Raw genomic sequence first — 18,765 nt, 5'->3', positions numbered from 1 at the left:
GAAGACCTCACTAAGCTGCTGCTTTAGAGTTTTGACCAATCAGGATGTTCTGAATCCGTTTTCATTCTGTAAAAAGCTTTGAATTCAATCTTTATATCATTTTTTTTTTTTTTCTTTTTATACTTGTACAGTCTTTAGAACGTTGTTGTGTATGTGAGAGTTACTGCTGTGACACAAAATGTGGTGCAAATTAAGTTTAGTATATAACAAGAATAGTTGATTCTTACTTGACTATTGAAGTTGGTATTGTTTTTTGTTGTTAAAAGGTAAGTCCTTTTGAGTAGTAAAATGTAGTAGTAAAATGTAAATTTATAGAGGAGTGTAGATGCTTTGGGCATCTTCTAGGGAAGAGATTTTTAAGTGTATTTGAAATCTCAGTTATATTTGTTTCTCTTTTCCACAGAAAGTAGTTATCGTGAGTGCTACCCAGGAGAGTGGGCCTGTCCTGAGTCAGGGCATTGCATTCCGATTGGGAAAGTGTGTGATGGAGCTGCAGACTGCCCTGCAGGAGAAGATGAAACGAATATCACAGCAGGCAGACATTGCAGTATGTATTAGAATCATAAGTATATATAGAACAGCAGAAACATCAGAATAGATGTATTCTGTGTATTCTGAACCTTGGTTAAATCACTTGGATTAGGATTTTCAAAAGTCTCTTCACCTGGAGTATCTGGTTATTCAGTTACTGGGTTTTTGCTCTTGAAAACAATGATCTTGCATGGCTTTTTCTATTAATTTCACTCTTAAGAATGCCGGTTCACTCTGAGATTCAGGATCCAGGATGTTTTACGTTTTCAGTTTCCTCATCTTATTAGTAAAACCCAATACCTTTTGGAATATGAGGACAGGAAAAAAATAGGGACTTTAAAACTTGTCATAGAATACTACCTTTTGCTTTGCTGTGTGTTGTAGTTGTAACAATTGATGTAGGCTGCAAAATGAAAAGTTTATCAAGATGTATAAGGAAAGGGAAGGTGGAAAGAATATGAAGAAGTCAGCAAGTGTGTTACAATCATAATTTCGTTGTCTATCACTGTTGTTTAGTTGCAAAGAAAGCAAAAAGTGATTAGGGAATTTCTACCATCCTTCTTCTGAAGGAAGAGAAGACAAGAATAAAGAAGTGTTCTTCCATGGACAAAGCCCAACCAATATATTAGAATATATTGGAGTAGCATGGATATTGTGCTTAATATAATGCAGTAGGTTATTTTTTCAGTGTAAAATAGCAGATGGTGAGGCTATGTTCCAATAAGTGGAGCTCAAGGATATGTTGTTCACAAGTAGGTTTTGTGGAACCAGAGAAAGTTATGGTGCACTGTAGATGGCTTTGACTGCACAGCTATTTACATGGTATTCTTACTTATCTCCTGTATCTCCTGTAATGTTGATACTTATTCTTGAGCTCCATTCTCAAGCCATATTATAACATTAATTTCCCTTCTGTCTTCCATTTCCTTGTATGTATGTAATGTGCATGTATGTAAGCACATGCAATTTTTTTGGAACTTTTTACATCTTTTCTGGTGCTTACTTGTTTTAAGAAGCTGTTCCTGAAACTGGAGACTCATCATAGAAAAAGCTACAGCTTTGTAACTGTCAGTAGGACAAAACTGTTCTGCCAGTAGTAGCTGTGATTGTATTCTTGAACTGTTTCATTTCCTTTTTAGACATATCACACTGTGCTGCACTGAGCTGCCAGTATCGCTGTCATGCTTCTCCTTCAGGAGGGATGTGTTATTGCCCTGCGGGATATACAGTAAGCGGTAATGACAGTCGTACCTGTATTGGTAAGTAAAATACAATCATTGCAGATGCCTAGTACCTTCTCACAGCTCATTAGGACAGTCTAGATTCCAGGAAGCTACATTTTAGGAGGATGGATGTACTGGCAAATAAAAAATCTCTGAAGTCAGCAAAAGTATAAATAACTCTGTGCAGCAGTTGCATGGTGACAAAGAAACAAACTAGAGAGATATGGTAAAGATCTAATTGAGTAAGACTCTTATGACATAGTGAGAGCTTGATGATGTTTAAGATGATTTACTCCTGGGTATTGGTTTTATTATCAAACTGTATTCAGAAATCTTTTAGTGATTAACTGAGGAGAATTTTTCTGCTCCAGAGATGTGTGGTGTTGTATGCTTAGAAAATCAGGTAATGATGTTGAAGGGTTTTTGAAAGTGACAGTGAAGTGAGATGAAAACACAGCAGATCACTGTAATTTAAAATGGAAAGGGTGCTATAGATTTGTGCTACTGAGTGGCTGTATCTCCTATGATGTATCAGTGTATGCATTTACATGAAAATAAGGAATTTTTGCAAGAACATAAATGAAGTATTGGTGTTGCATTTATCTTCTGTATCTGCTGTAAATTGGAAGCACAAACTGCTGCTGGTATGTATGATTTATGTCAGCAAACAGAAATGTAGTAACTTCAAAATCATGATGCTTAGCCTAGTTGTGAATGCTTAACCAGATTATTTTAGAAGTTTTAAAGTCAAGCTATGGTTCTTGTGCAGTATTCTGATCACTCAGTTTCTCATGAGATTTTTGTACTATCAAGAATACTGGCTAACCTAGGGATGTATGAGCTGCAGAGGCAGCATGGTTGCTCTTAGTAGAATGGAGGAATCAAAGGAATGTGTTCAGGTAAAAAAATTTACTCTCTACTTTCACTTTTATGTGGAAAATATGTAAAGGACATGTTTGCAAACCCAGTGTAGTTTTAGTGAGTCTTTTGTTGTTCTGACTCACTACTCTATAAACTTAGCTGTCTGATTCTAGCTTGGAGATTTTAATCAATGTATTTTAGTTTGCAGAGACACAGTTGTATGTGTAGTGGGAGAAACAGTTGTCATGGGGGAAGAGCCCACAGTCATTAGTGTATAATTCCAGATCTAAGTTTAAATCAATGCAACTGGTTTATGGCTGAAATAATTGAACTGTAATTTTTAATTAGCCTTCATTTGCTTCTGGCTCACTGTAGACTGATGACTTCAACACAAATGGAAGCTGGAAAGCTAATGACAACATTTTTTCAGTACCAAAATGTACTGTCTAGGAAAAACGTCACTTTTACTTGTATATCAACAAATGTTTAAAAATAAGTAGGGAGAGTATTTGAGATTTAATTTTCTCCTTTTATGTATTCATTTTTGGCTTAATGATGGAATTCTAGCCCTATAATGTACTGGTGCTGCTCATAGGTTTACAAGTGAAGGAGGTCTGGCTTCTAATGTTTCAAAACTATTTGTTAATTAGTATTAGAAATCTTCTAGACTTTAGATAATGGCAGATAAAATGAGATATTTAGAAAGTTAGGTAGATGTCTTACAGTTCTGGAAGTAAAATATTTTGTAGCAATCCTAGTAATTGCTTTTAGAGCACATCTTGAGAATTTGCTGCGTTGTCCTTGCTTCAGAATATATCTACATGCTATTTTACATGCCAAAATTTTATTTCTTTGAAGTTTTCACTGCTTGATTCTGGTGTGCATCCACCTCTAAATTGGAAATTGGACACTTGTGGTAGCAAGTGTCTGACCTAATAAACATTGCCTTGTTAGCTTGAGTTCAGTACTACCCTAATGTTGAGATATTACTTGCCTTCAGTGTACACTTAAATCTATCCAGGTGTGTATGTGTGTACATAATGTATCTGTTGCAGCAAGAGTACTGTTTAGACATACTCTGAGTTGTGGAAAGCACACAGTGTCATCCCTTTACTTCCAGTGATTCTTCCTTTTTGTCTGGCGGTTTTGTTTTTTATTGCGTAGATAACTCGGTAGCGAACTCCAATTTTTCCTCTTATCTAGAAGTAGAATATTGAAGATTTGCGAAAAAAGCATACAAAATCTCCTCTTCCCATTTTGCAAACAGGTAAAAAGCAAATAGAGAGGGTAAACTTCAAGCTTCCCAAAAATGATGACATCCCTCTCATCCATAACATTCTTTTAATTATGCCCTGTTCACTTAACAGATTTTGATGACTGCAAAATGTGGGGTGTCTGTGACCAGCTGTGTGAAGATCGTGTGGGACATCACCAGTGCCACTGTGTGGAAGGTTATTTCCTAGAGCATCATCGGCACTGTAGAGCCAACACTTCAGGTTAGTATGTGCAAAGCAGGAGTCTCTTGCTTTTGTTGGACTAACAGTGACCTATTGCAGATAGTTTGGTCACAGAGTAGTCTTATATCTATCACCTCTGCTTTCAGCTGGTGTTGCATCAATTATTTTTTCCAATGGCCGTGATTTACTGATTGGAGATCTTCATGGAAGAAATTTTCGTACTCTGGTACAGTCACAGAATCGTGGAGTTGCAGTTGGTGTGGACTTCCACTTTTACCTGCACAGGATCTTTTGGACTGATACAGTGCAAGATAAGGTGAGTAGAAATTACAAGAAGAATAAATTTTTGTGTATGTGGAAGTAGAGAACAGCCAGGGGCAGAATGTGTTGATAGGTTTTCATTTTTGAGAGCAAAATTTGGCTGTGCTTTTGTTTTCTGACAAAAAAGCTCCTTGAAATGTTTTATGTTAATGACTGCATTTTTCAGGCTATACTATTACATTTGACATATTAAACAAAGAATCCTGTTGTGTGGGAATATCTTGAGCAACTTTTAATTTTATTTGAGATGCAGTCCAAAAAACTAATTAAGAGAAATAGTAGACATTCTTTCAAAAATGAACAAATTTTTCTTGGTAATTTTTTGAAACAAGATCATTTTAAATGTAAAAGCTTTGTGCTTTCCAAGATGATAAAAATCAATTTTTTTCATATGCTTCAAATAGCTCTGTAATTGAGCTTAGATAACAAATATTGACAGTGTTTGGTGTAATGAGCCAATGTTTTGTTACATTTTTTTGTAGAGGAAATATTTTACCTTCAAGGTAGAGTAAAATAGAGTAATTAAAAAAGAAAAAAAGCAAAAAAAACAGGTCCTCAAGGAGAAAGTTAGACACCACCCTTGTTCTTTCTTCTCCAAGCAAACCTTAGAGAAACAAAACAAATTTCAGGTCAAGTGGTAAAACTCTGGAATCCTCATCATCATGCTGACTGTTGTGCAGCATGAAGGAGAATTCCTGGTCTGCCTCCTGCTAATACCATGTATGGATCAGATTGGTATCACTGTCATTATGAATCTATACTCACACTTGAAAACTAGCATTTCCACTACAATGCCACATTAGTTCTGTCGGAAAGCACACTGCGTGGCCTTCAAGGTGTACAAGAGGAGTTGTGCACACAACTTCTGCATTGTTCACAGTTCTGGCATTACCATTTTGCCATGTTGAGATCACATTACTGAGATTGCACTGACAGTGGCTGTAGTAAATCAGGGTCAAATGTGAACTTTCATGAGACAGGAGACTAAAAAGTAGAAGGTTACAAACACAAGGTAATACGTGTTTTTCTGCTGTGTACTCGACATGGCAAGGAATGTCTTTTTACCCACTCCTGCATAGTTAATCCTATGTAATTCACTAGGATTAATTAATCTAGCTAAATCCTAACTAGAATGATCTGAAAAGAACATTGACATTAAGAATATTATCAGGTGATGTGTATTTCCACCTTGATGGCTCATATGGTAAGCATTATTAGGGCATTGTCTTTTTTTCTTTTTTCTTTCTTTTTTTTTTTTCTTTCCATAGATTAACATAAAATTAACTAAAACAGGAAATTATGAGTTGTTTTCAGTGCCACCTTTATCTCATTTAGTATATTGCTTGCTAGCATAGTGCCCTATGTTCTTCCATATACTAGATTTCCAAAGAATGCTATAGGCTGTTATTGGTTTGCTCTGTTAGTATTACATGGACCTGAAGAATACTTTAAATGATACAATCATTTCATCTGCTGTTCTTCTTGCGTATTATATATACCACTTACTTGTGGTAATCTGTGTTTACATATAGATACATTTCAGCCTTCATGGTGTTGTTCCAAAAAAAGGAGACAGTGATTCCTGGCTTTACATATTACCCTGTGTTAGAATCACATGATTGATGTATAATAAAAATTATTGAATTTATACTGTCAACTTCATGTGGCTATGAGCTTGTGTGTAAGATGATGATATTTCTTCAGCATGATGCTGTTACAATTAGGCTTATATAGAAAAATAAAAGCCTAATTGCATCTTCTCCTTCTCATCAGGATAGAGAAATTTCCCTTGATTTTTATTTTTTTTTTTTCTTTTTTGGGAGTGAAGAAACAAATAGGCAACAATAACAACACACACACACACACACACACACACACACACACACACACACACAACAACAACAACAAACAACAAACAAATAGTTCCAAAGCTGGACATAGCTTACTATGTGAATTGATTAATATCTAGTGGCCTGTCTGTGCTTAGTGTGATGATCGGTGCCATGTGACTCACAATCAGCAAAACATAATGTTAGTATTGATAATATTTGTATTGTTTTCAGGTTTTTTCTATTAATATCGATGGCTCTGATTTCCAAGAAGTTTTAAATGTTTCAGTTGACACTCCTGAAAATCTAGCAGTGGATTGGGTTAACAATAAACTGTATGTGGTTGAGACCAGTGTGAACAGAATAGATATGGTTAACTTGGATGGAACAAACCGTGTCACTCTTATTGCCGAAAATCTGGGAAATCCTAGAGGAATAGCACTCGATCCAACAGTTGGGTAAGTGATAAATGTCAATTAAAGGTAAAAGGTAACAGAAATTCCTCTGTTCACATGAAAAGGTGGAGAACCGACAAACAGCCTAGACTAGATATTTTAGAATCATGTCTAAAATGGTTTATACACTCATATTCTATCTTCAACTATTGTACGTGTTACATTATTATGGGAGAGCTGTACACTGCTTTTGTTCCCAGTGTATGGAATCTGTTTTATTGCAACCACGAAAACAGGCAGACTGTGGAGCTACTTTCAAGACTGGAAGTTATCTGTAAATACTTGACAACATCCATAGAGCTCATACTATCTGAAATAAAGTGGGATAAAGCTGGAGAAGCTACTGCCTCACAGACCAATGTGCTTCAGTAGTGTTTGGAAATTTGGATCCTCAGAGACTTGCAAGAGGAGTTTACAGTGATGGACACTGCTATCATAGTGCTTGAATATGTCAGTGATCCATTTCTGACAGCACACCTAACTCTGTGTTTTACAAAGAACACTCAGTGGTTCGATGGTCTTTTGGGTGAAAGTGTATTTTTTTCTGGATTCATTGTATGAAAGAAAATACGTCAGTTCTTGGGCAGAAATTATGAAGTGTGTTTTTACTATATGCCAAGTGTGAGTTAAGCTAACCTGAAAGAATGCTAGATTTAAATGATGTCATAGTTTATAAATTCTATTTATTTTAGTTTTTTGTTGTTGTTGTTTGTTTGTTTTGTTTGTTTGTTTCTTTAATAAATCTAAAGGAAACATGGGACTTTTTTTTTTTTTTTTCTTTGTAGTTATTTGTTTTTCTCTGACTGGGATAGTCTGTCTGGTGATCCTAAAGTGGAAAGAGCCTTCATGGATGGCACAAACCGTCAGGATTTGATAAAAACAAAATTAGGCTGGCCTGCTGGAATAACTCTGGATATTGTATCAAAAAGGCTATACTGGGTTGACAGCCGATTTGATTACATTGAGACTGTAACTTATGATGGGCTTCAAAGGTAAGAGAAATATTAGTCCTTGGAGGTTACAGATACATGGATTATTTTCTATCTAGTTCTGAGTGTTCTGGTGTCTAACAAAGTGATTAACAAACAGTGTAAATTACAGCATAATGAATGTGACATTCCTTGATACCTCTGGTGTCGTACTACTTGCAGAAAATCCTTAATTACTCTGTAATTCTTTATACTGTTTCTACACTGAATGCCTGTTACTCTTCTTTTTTGCAATGTACCCTTTTATAGCCTGTCACTACTAGTAAGCATTTTTATAGTGTCTGCTTTTTATTATTTTTAAATACTGTACATTGTCTTACATCATCATCCTTTGCATCTTTTTCACAAATGAATTTATTTAAACTATTAATCTATAAAGCACAACTTTGTGTAATGGATATTAAGTCCTTTGAGTTTTGATATTTTTTCACTTGATCAATTTTTGCTGTCAGAAATTAAAATTCGTCACTCACCATACTGTGATGCTGGGGGAACAGGATCACGGCATGGAAGAAAGGAGCCTTTCAGTTTTTATGGGGCTGTAAGTGTAGTGTTTAGATGGTTGCTTATCTCTGCGTTTGTGATTGGTCTCTGTTACTCGATCACAAGAAAAACTTGTTTACTTTCAGCATACCTCTTACACTGTGACTTGAAAAACAGTCCTCTACTCAATTGGCAAGTTTATTGCTCAATTTATTCTTTTACTTGAAAAACTGTAAAAATAATGTTGTTATCTTTGATCTTCTCCTTAATCTGTATTTTGCAACGTTATTTTTATGGTTTTGTAAGGCAAGAAGTTGCTTAGTAAAATCTCTTTTTCTGCAGAGAAAAACTTGCTGCTAACATCAACACCAGAAATTTACTAGATGTTGTGTAAGCAGGCAAGAGGCAATTAGAACAGAACTGTAGAATTCATCTGCCTTGTAGACATTCCTACAGGACTACATGAAAATTATATCAGTGTTATCATTAGGCGTTATTTGAGGATTTTCTTATCTCCCAGTATTTATCCAGAAAAATATTGTTAGAATGTCTTGCGTATAATATATATAACTTATTAGCATTTGGTTTTCTGTGGTTATGCATAGGTAAGTAGTTCAGGCCTCTTTCCCATATATGTCTTTCTTTTTCTTTTATTATTTATTTATTTATTTTTACTGTGGCCATTGGATTTTACTTTTGGCCAGTGGCTGCAGGAACCATAATTTTTTTTACATTCAAGGCTTTTTGAATATTTTAATGTTTTACAAAGATCTTTGATTTCCTTTATTTGTTCTCTTTCTATAAATTTGTCTCAGTAATTTTGATTACTTTTTTTTACTTACTGTGTTTTCTTAGAAATCATTAACATTTTTTATGTGTTTGATGCTTACATGCCCTGTATATTTAACTTAATCACTTCAGTTCATTTTGTCTTTTTTGTTTGTACTTTGGCTGCTTTATGTCTACAGAAGTAAAAGCTAGTGTATAAATGAATAATCCTGTGCCTTATAGTCTCTTAATAAAGAATATTTTCCATATAGTATATTGTAATTAATTAAAGAAAATCTTTATAACAGGAGAACTATAGCTCATGGAGGCTCGCTGATTCCTCATCCATATGGAATTACTTTATTTGAACACAATGTTTATTTCACTGATTGGACAAAAATGGCAGTGGTGAAAGCTAATAAGTTTTCAGAATCAAACCCCCAAGTGATCTACCAGTCTTCACTGAGACCGTATGGAGTGACAGTTTATCATGCTGCCAGACAGCCATATGGTAAGATGCTGACAAGATTGTTAATGGAGATTTAAGAATTGTCTTATGAGAAGTTACTAAAAAATAATGGAAGACTTCCATTTTGAGATGAAGAACTAATGATTGTAGTACATACATATTTAGAACCAGACTCTTCAATACAGACATTTATCCATCTCCTCATGCTAATGATGACTCAAATGCAACATTATAAGTGAGGTTTACAAAACACGTTGGTATTCTGAGGAGTCAAACATATACTTGAACAGTTTTGGCATTTGGGACTTTCTTCCTAAACAGTGCAGTGAGAATGCAGTTGGAAAAGGCTACCAATATGAATTAATTTTGTGAGCTATTACTATGAAGTAGATCTATGTGGAAAATTATCACCCTGATGATGCCTCTATGCTGTGCACTGAGCATCTCTGTACAGAACTGAGTACCTTGAGTGATGGTTAGCTGTAATGGGAATTCAGTGTGCTCCAGGATGAAGCTGGTGTTGTATGGTTTCCATGTATTGTAATTTCTATAAAGCTCATATGTTTTATTTTGGATAATGAAGAAGTGCTGAAAAATCAAAATAACAATTTTTAAGAACTAATCACGGTATGTGCCAGATGAACTTAAATCCTTTCTGTGTTATTTTCCAGTGAGAAATCCTTGTGGGAATAACAATGGAGGATGTGAACAGATCTGTGTTCTCAGTCACAAAACAGATAATGATGGATTAGGTTATCGCTGTAGATGTATACTGGGCTTTGATCTACACATAGATGGACGGCATTGTGTTGGTAAGAAGGGGCCATGTGAAATTTTCCTTGTGAAAGGAAAATAAAGCTTTAGTTAATTAATGCTCTATTTTCTTTCGCTGTAAATAATTAAAGACTCTGTCTTTTCTTTTCTTTTGCAGCTGTGCAGCAGTTTCTGCTATTTTCATCCCAGCTAGCAGTGCGGGGAATCCCGTTCAATCTTTCTACCCAAGAAGATGTGATCATACCTGTAACAGGAAGCCCTTCATATTTTGTTGGAATTGACTTCTGGGCTCAAGAAGACACCATTTTTTTTTCAGACACAAGTAGAGACATGATCTATAAACAGAAAACTGATGGTTCAGGTGAGAATCATTCTTAAACATAGTGTAGTTGTGATAAAGAGGGGTACTATGTATATCCCTAAAAAGCCACACAAAAAAATTCTTTTGTGGCATATAAGGAAAAATCTGCATTGTCTCAATCTGAAAAATGTTTGTCAAATATTGGTTCAACTCATATAAAACTGATAAAAGTAGTCAAAAATTGCCTTCAGTTATTTGACAAATTTGATGAGTGTGTTTAGGAATGATCAATTTTTAGCACTTGTCATAACTTGTGTTTGTCATCCTCAGACTGTTACCTCTTTTGATAGTATAAGACTGAGTTTCTCTTCTTTATTTTTCTATCTGAAGATCAGGATGTTTGTCATAAAACTGCAGTGGAGAAAAGGATCTTTACTGTTATGAGATTTTGGGAATCCTGTTTTTGATACTGTGAGGAACATTCCTATCTAAGTTGTAATAATGACCAAATGTATATTAAGTCAGCGCATAGCCTCCTGAACTTGTATAGTGCCTTGGATCAGAGTAATGGTAGACTGCAGCTCACAGTCTGGTTGTTGACTAAGATGTAATTTGGAGGCTGAACAAAGCCACATCTTTATTTTCCTCCATTCTTTAAACTCCTTCCCATGGAAGTTTGGTGACAGATTTTTCTCCTGGCTTGGATTATCATTACTTCTCCTCTTCTGGATTTGTACTCTTGAAGCATATGCTTCCTTCACCTGGAACAAAGGGTACACCTAATGGCTTTATATTAAGTCACACAGAAGCAGCATTTTTACCAGAGAAAACCATTAACTTTGTGAATAGAATAAGACTTTTGGGTTATTTCTTCTGATCCAGAACATGTATGCTGATTTGTATGTATTGTACATTCTAGGAAGAGAAATTCTGACAGCTAATAGAGTGGAAAGTGTTGAAGACTTGGCCTTTGACTGGATCTCCAAGAATCTGTATTGGACAGACCCTCGATACAGAAGCATAAGTGTTATGAGGCTGGCAGATAAATCTAGAAGAGCTATTGTTCAGAATTTAAATAATCCTCGATCAATAGTGGTTCATCCTGTCATCGGGTAAATAGTCTTTGATTCTTTCTTGAAATTACTAACTTTTGGAGCTAATTTTTTTTTGTTCACTGCATCTCAAAGTTATTTAATGCTAGCCTTAACTCTTTGATAGTATGCGTAAGTTAAAAGAATCAAGAGAAGATTGTTTGTAGTATATGTACTTATATGCAAGTACTACCTGGAGAATGCATTTTTGCTTGATTCTTCCTCCTTGTAAATTAGTTAAATGAAATCAATAACAATTCTAACAGAGTATGGTTAAATCGTGTTGAGAGGGACAAATAACTTAAGATCATTTTGGGAATCATTGTACATAGGATATGGTCAGTACCAGTACTGACTGAGGAGGGGAGGGAGATCAAGGCAAAATATGTTGGTTTTCTTAAGTATGGGGTAAGTAAGTTCTTAAGTACGTGAGCTTATGTGTCTTCTGGTATGTTCTTTCAGGTATATATTCTGGACAGATTGGTTCCGTCCTGCTAAAATTATGAGGGCCTGGAGTGATGGATCACATGGCTTACCAATTGTGAATACAACTCTAGGCTGGCCAAATGGCTTAGCCATTGACTGGAGGTAAGGACAATACAATTGTGTCAAACTGTGTGCACTGGCACTTCCTTGCTGAAGGCATTTTTTTTTTCCAGCTTTATAAAAACCTGTAAAATGCAAGGTTTTCTCAGACAATGCCCCCTGCCCCTTTCTTCCATCGGTATCGTCTTGACTAAGTTAAGATTATTATTAAATGTTAGTTCTTCATAATAAATATCATGTCATTTGGAGAGATAAAGACATTTTCATTATTCCTAGTTCTCTAAGACTGTATTGGGTGGATGCCTTTTTTGATAAAATTGAGCATAGCACCTTTGATGGACTGGACAGACGAACTCTTGAACGGATTGCTCAGATGACTCACCCATTTGGTCTTACTATTTTTGGAGGTAAGTCTGGCACTGAAAAATACTACCTGTTAATATTACAGAATGATGTTCATATGGTAATATGTGGGTATGTGAGATAAAACAACATATTTTTTACACTATTGTGTTTTGACATGATATCTAACCCGTTTTATTCAGATGAGCTAACTTTTTGTGCAGCAAGACAGATATGCTGTACTAATTATAGCTTTCAAGTTGGGGGTGCTTCTCTAGAGATGACAAGCAATTTCAGGATTTTATTAATTGTATGTAGAGTTTATTATTGGATATATGGTGTGTGCAAAGAAGAATAGCAGCATTCGACCCCATTGGGTATTGTGCCAAAACCTCTTCAGAATATTCTGACCCCTTCAAAAAAGAGGTCTTGGTGAATTATTTTAAAATTTTAGAATTTGAAATATCAATAGAGTCTGTTATATCTTGCTTTAAGCACAATCTAAGAGTTTTGGTTTTTTTTCCTAAAGTTTTCCTGGTTTTCCTATTTTTATTTTTCCTATCTGTTCACCTTTGCTGCAGTAATGATGGAAGTCCATCAGTTTTTTTCAGGAAATAATTGCATATACATTAAATGCCTTGCAGTTCTGTCTCACAGTACTTGACATTTAATGTCATTTTGCACTGTAACTGTTGTTTGTTAAATGTCTTTCAAAACAGGTTATGCCTATTTCACCGACTGGAGACTTGGTGGAATAGTTCGAGTGAGAAAGTCTGATGGAGGAGAAATGACTATTATTAGGAGGGGCATTAGTAACATTATGCATGTTAAAGCATACGATGCACATTCCCAAATAGGTGAGCGTGTTTGTTGTACAGGTGAAAGAAAATACAGAAAAAGAGACAATATTTTGGGACATTCATTCAAAACATTTTCTTCTCAATTTTAAAGTGGCTTTACACAGTCACAGCTGGGATGAGTGAGAGACACAGCACAGACACATACAGTCTCATGTTCTACATTTGAGTGTCTTGTGACTGTGTATGATTTTTTTCCACCATATCTGTTTCTTTATTTAATAATCTTGACAAATGGAATTTTGATTCCATTGTATCTTCTGTTACTTTTTCACCAATTACAACCTAGTATTTATCATTACCTGGTAGAAGTTTTAGTTAAACAGAACTACCAATTTTGAAGGACTGGATGAATCAATTAAACTAAGTTATATTGTATTAATTAAACTGGTATTCTTAAAGTAATCACTGTGCATAAATCTCTAACTTCTTCTTTTTCTCATCAATTGTATGCAGTTATATGATTTAAAAAAAGGATTTGATATTGTAGTTATCTTAGTAAAACACCCAGTGCACTTATCAAAGCTTATGCTAAGGTTCACTACGTATTTGGTGTCCAGACCTTGGATCAGGTATGCTAGTCCTCCTTAGACAAAAGTTCTGATTTACTGTAGAGTATTTATTTGCAGATATTTGCCAAAAATTAGCAGAAATTTTTGACAAAATTGTATAAGGTGTTTTTGGTTTTCTTAAACATTTGTGCCATTGAAGATTGTATGGAATCAGGGGCTTGTTTTTGGTTTACTAATGCTGCTGCCAGTGAACTTCACCCTATTTTGCACTGTAAGCAGAATAAGGCATTTTTAGAATTTTTTAAAATTCTTTTGGAATTACTCTACACTTTTAATAGATTCCAAGCTGTTATTGATAGTGTATACGTGCATCTTCTCTATTGCTCTTTAAGGCTCTAACTACTGTAACAGAGGAACAAATCCCAATGGAGATTGCAGTCATTTCTGCTTCCCAGTACCAAATTTTCAGAGAGTTTGTGGTTGTCCATATGGCATGAAACTAGCTTCAAATCAACTGACGTGTGTTGAAGATCCATCTAATGAGCCACCAACTTTGCAGTGTGGCTCATACTCATTTTCCTGCAACAATGGAAGATGTGTGCCTCGATACTATCAATGTGATGGCATTGATGATTGCCATGACAACAGTGATGAACAGAACTGCGGTTCTTTAAGTAAGTGCTCCCTGTAATTTACAGTTATTATTTGGTGAGCTTATTTCTGAAAGTTTGATGTGTCAGATTGATTTCCTTGGAATAAAACCTCATTTTTTAAAGATTGTATCAAATCCTGAGACCTACTTGGAGTGTAAGTTACTTAGACAGTTACAGGATAACTCAGGGGACTCAACACTGGACACTTGAAGAATGCAAACAAATATTTCTGTCTAACTGGACTCAACATTCATTTGAAGACTAACAAAGACATCTCTTCTAAAGAAAAGGTCTACTTTTATTCTTAATCTTCTGTAAATCTGGGAGACATTGAAATATCACTTTTTTGTTTTATTTTAGTACGTGGAGAAGGATAAATGGTCTTAATAAAGATGAAGACATTTAAAAAGAGCACCATAAGAAAAATAAAAAAAACCATGAGCATTGCCTAGCCTACTTCTGAGATTAAAGCAGCACCTTTATTTCATATAACAACTGAATTAAACAGATTTTTTTTCAGGTTTTCATTATGTTTGGGCACTTCTGTACTATTTCTTAGATCTTCATTTTCACAGTGAAATGAGTTGAAAGTTAAAGGAGTTCATTTCCTGGTTTCACTGTAAAATGACTCGCACAAAATATTTTATTTTGTTGATCAAGTGAAATGGAGAGGACAAATGAATATCTGTATTTCTTAAAGTACCAAAGAGTTCTTGGCTCTTGTGACATGTTTGGTGCTCCTTCAGAGTTAATTCTTTTAAATCACAAAGAGAACAGGACATAATAATAAACTGTGTCCCTTAGTGCACAGAAGCAGGAAGTATGAGTAAGGTATAAAACCAGTTTTGCAGCATGACTGACATTTTGATTTTAAGCAAATGTGCATTTTAGTATTTGATGCATAATTTAGATATTCTGTAAGCATAGTAAATATTTAAATGTATTTAATATGCTGGTAGGAAAGGTAAATTTTGGAGGTCATTATAAAATTGTTCTCTTGTTTTATTTTTTTGTTTAGACAATACATGTTCCTCATCAGCTTTCACTTGTGCCAGTGGACAGTGTATTCCAAGTCGCTGGCGTTGTGATAAACATAATGACTGTTTTGATGGCAGTGATGAATTGCATTGTCCCACACAAGGACCCACATCATGCCCTGAAACCCTGTTCACGTGTGACAATAATAGATGTATTCCTAGAATCTGGTTATGTGATACCGATAATGACTGTGGTGATGGGTCAGATGAAAAGAATTGCAGTGAGTATCTGAACTGTCTTTTTAAAACAAACAAAACAAACTAACAACAAACACCCGTGTATGTCTGTATGCACATGTCTGTTAGTGTAAAAATGAGAAATGAAATTAGGAAGATCTAGTATCTAAGGGGAATAAGGTGATTGAAAACTCACCTACTTTGAGCTACCAGAGACATGTAGAATGCAGAAAAATTATTAAAAAGCAGTAAGAAATTGCACCTGTGATAGTTGTAATCATAATGCTGCATAATGTGATCCACTACAACTTACAGCAAAAAGCGACTACATCTCACACATTCTAAATACATACTTAATGAGCAATTTCAATAATGAATAACAGTGTGGTCAACTAATTTAACGTTGATGTTATTATCCAGAAATATCTGTAAATATTTTGCAGTGAAGTAAGATGTTTTTTTCCACATACTTTAATTTGCATTATTTCTCCCTAATTGAAACAGGTCGTTTCTTTTGCATGAGACACAGTCTGCATGTGAATAAATAATTAATTGATTTTAATGTACCAGTGCTTGTCAGTTGTATGATTGGTAGTTGCTTTATTGCAAACTGCAATTTTAGTGATATTATCTGTATGTTGTCTCTGTATTATGCTGGTTTCAGATGAGAGAAAATAAACACGGGTGTGTTTACTGTCATTCTTAACAGCTTTCACGGATACTTGTGAACCCAGGCAGTTTCAGTGTCCAGACCATCGCTGTATTGACCCATACTATGTCTGTGATGGGGACAAAGACTGTGTAGATGGTGCTGATGAGCGTGGCTGCAGTAAGTGCAACCTTTGTTCCGTCTCTTTATTGTTTCTTACTGTTGTGCTCTGAAGAGTATTTGGTGACCTCATATTACAAGCTCTAGGATAGTAGATAGGAATAACAAACCTATCCATAAATTAGCTGTTAATGGTGCTTGTTCTAGCATCTATAGTAAGCCCTTTGATCTTTTGGGTGGCTTCTGAGGGCTGAAATCAAGGTTCTCTGTAGATTTCAGTCATTGCATTTTCTGCATCACATAGAAATCATAATCTTCAGTGGAATGTGGACTTCTGATGCCATAGCTGCCTTGTGCACCTGTAGAAAAAAAATGGTTCAGTCTAGCTCTGAAAATAAAGTAACTAACTTTTTTTTTTCTTTTTTTAGTATACAATTGCAGTGACACAGAGTTTAAATGTGTAAGTGGAGACCAGTGTATCAGTTCTTACTACCAGTGTGATGGTGTTTTTGACTGTAATGATCACTCAGATGAAACCAATTGCCGTAAGTACAGGGATGCTGAAAAACTTCATTTATTAAGTGATGCTGCTCAAAATTTTGTTTATTTGCTGTGTCAGATAATTTGAAATACTGTCATTCAAACTTCAGAATTATTTTTAGATAAACTTGCCTGTAATTAGTTCTTCTGAGCTGAAATTTCAAACACAGTGTGTAGCTCGTGTAGTTTTCTGGCAAAGAGCAGAGCCTGCATTCCTTTTGTATCTAAAGTTTTGTTTTACTTGGCATTTCAGTTGTAAGGCTTAAAAGTCTATTGAGCTAGGAAGCTGAAAATTTTCACTCTGTGAGTTGTTAATTTTTTTTTGTTTTTTTTTCACTTGAGACATTATTTACACTTAAGTTAGTATTTTTCAACACAGGATGGTGAAAACTTCAGAGAGTAATTTCATCTTGTGTTGGATATGTACATAGTTATCAATATATGTATATAGCAATGTGTGCTTGCTGAAATCATAACCGTAGGTTGCTTTGTTCACTGTATTATAAAGTAGGAACGTCATATAGATTGAATGATTGTGATTCTATGGCCTGATTTGAAAGCAACAGAGCTTGTTATAGTGTTGTAACTACTTAAGGAAGACAAGAACTAAAAACAGTAGTTCTTGTTTCTGAAATGTTGAATGTCACCGTTTTAGCTACAAGACCACCAGGAATGTGCCACCAGAATGAATTCCAGTGCCAATCAGATGGCAATTGTATTCCTGCTAACTGGGAATGTGATGGCCATCTTGACTGTGCAGATGGCTCAGATGAACATCATAGATGTCCTGCCAGGACCTGTCCTCCATCCCTTTTCCGATGTGACAATGGCAACTGTATCTACCGAGCATGGATCTGTGATGGTGATAATGACTGCAGGGATATGAGCGATGAGAGAGATTGTCCCACGCAACCCTTCCGGTGTCCCAGCTGGCAGTGGCAATGTCCAGGCCACAGTATCTGTGTGAATCTGAGCAAAGTTTGTGATAATTCTGCTGATTGCCCTAATGGAGCAGATGAGTCCCCGCTGTGCAGTAAGTTACTATTCATACATCTACAATATCCTACAGTGTGTTGTGCCTACAGACAGAAACACAGAGTATCCAAACAACAGCTATGTTATACTCAGCACGTATTGTTTTTGTAGCAACATTGCTAGCAGAAATTGTAAGCTTACTGTAATTAAAGCACTAATTGTGAAGTGAAACTTGCAGTGAAAGGAGACTAAGGTGAATGCATTAACTATATCCAGTCATATGTTCTGAATTATGTCCTGATTTTCACTGACTGAGGTGTAGGCTTTTATGTAACTATGTTGGAATCAGTTTTGTTTTCTCAAATAGATTCTCTAATGAAAGGTGCACTCTAAGTTCAGATTAACTGTGATTCAGTCTATAATATTTTCTTTTAAATTTCTAATTTCAAAAATCATGAAAAAAATCTAAAAGCTTTTGTGTAGCTAGCATTTGTATTTGTGTTGATTACTGTTTGATTTAATCATAACTTTTTTCTTTCTTCCCTTCCTTCTTTCCTTTCTTTCTTTAATCAATGCACATTCTCAGATGAACCCCAGCCAGGTATGATTATAAGTGATTTTAAGTTATTGTGATTTAACAAGATTTTAGTACTGGAATTGTACAGCAAATATTTTGTCTAATCTAGGTATTTTTGAAAACATTGTTACAAGCAAATTCTGAGACTCTGTTAAATGCTGTATTATCTGTCTTTATATGCATTGTGTATGTTATATTTTGCCTAAGAGCCTCAGTCTGTTCTCACAT

The 18,765-nt window shown here is 35.2% G+C and overlaps 1 protein-coding gene across 1 annotated transcript in view; it reads left to right on the top strand.

The window, feature by feature from the left end:
* Positions 1 to 18,765, top strand: part of LRP2 (LDL receptor related protein 2) — a 105,905-nt gene that overhangs the window by 31,131 nt on the left and 56,009 nt on the right. The window contains exons 9-26 of the mRNA XM_072341035.1: positions 404 to 547; positions 1,671 to 1,790; positions 3,983 to 4,111; positions 4,219 to 4,388; positions 6,457 to 6,680; positions 7,463 to 7,669; positions 9,226 to 9,428; positions 10,058 to 10,198; positions 10,318 to 10,521; positions 11,381 to 11,573; positions 12,015 to 12,140; positions 12,375 to 12,505; positions 13,160 to 13,297; positions 14,202 to 14,483; positions 15,481 to 15,720; positions 16,386 to 16,505; positions 16,874 to 16,990; positions 17,641 to 18,018. Of these exons, the coding sequence (XP_072197136.1) occupies positions 404 to 547; positions 1,671 to 1,790; positions 3,983 to 4,111; positions 4,219 to 4,388; positions 6,457 to 6,680; positions 7,463 to 7,669; positions 9,226 to 9,428; positions 10,058 to 10,198; positions 10,318 to 10,521; positions 11,381 to 11,573; positions 12,015 to 12,140; positions 12,375 to 12,505; positions 13,160 to 13,297; positions 14,202 to 14,483; positions 15,481 to 15,720; positions 16,386 to 16,505; positions 16,874 to 16,990; positions 17,641 to 18,018 (3,267 nt within the window). The remainder of the gene's footprint in view (positions 1 to 403; positions 548 to 1,670; positions 1,791 to 3,982; positions 4,112 to 4,218; positions 4,389 to 6,456; positions 6,681 to 7,462; positions 7,670 to 9,225; positions 9,429 to 10,057; positions 10,199 to 10,317; positions 10,522 to 11,380; positions 11,574 to 12,014; positions 12,141 to 12,374; positions 12,506 to 13,159; positions 13,298 to 14,201; positions 14,484 to 15,480; positions 15,721 to 16,385; positions 16,506 to 16,873; positions 16,991 to 17,640; positions 18,019 to 18,765) is intronic.

The sequence above is a fragment of the Excalfactoria chinensis genome, chromosome 7 (genome assembly GCF_039878825.1).
Source record: "Excalfactoria chinensis isolate bCotChi1 chromosome 7, bCotChi1.hap2, whole genome shotgun sequence".
NCBI lineage: Eukaryota > Metazoa > Chordata > Aves > Galliformes > Phasianidae > Excalfactoria > Excalfactoria chinensis.
The sequence above is the reverse complement of the archived record's forward strand: the minus strand, read 5'-3'. Positions and strand labels throughout refer to the sequence as shown.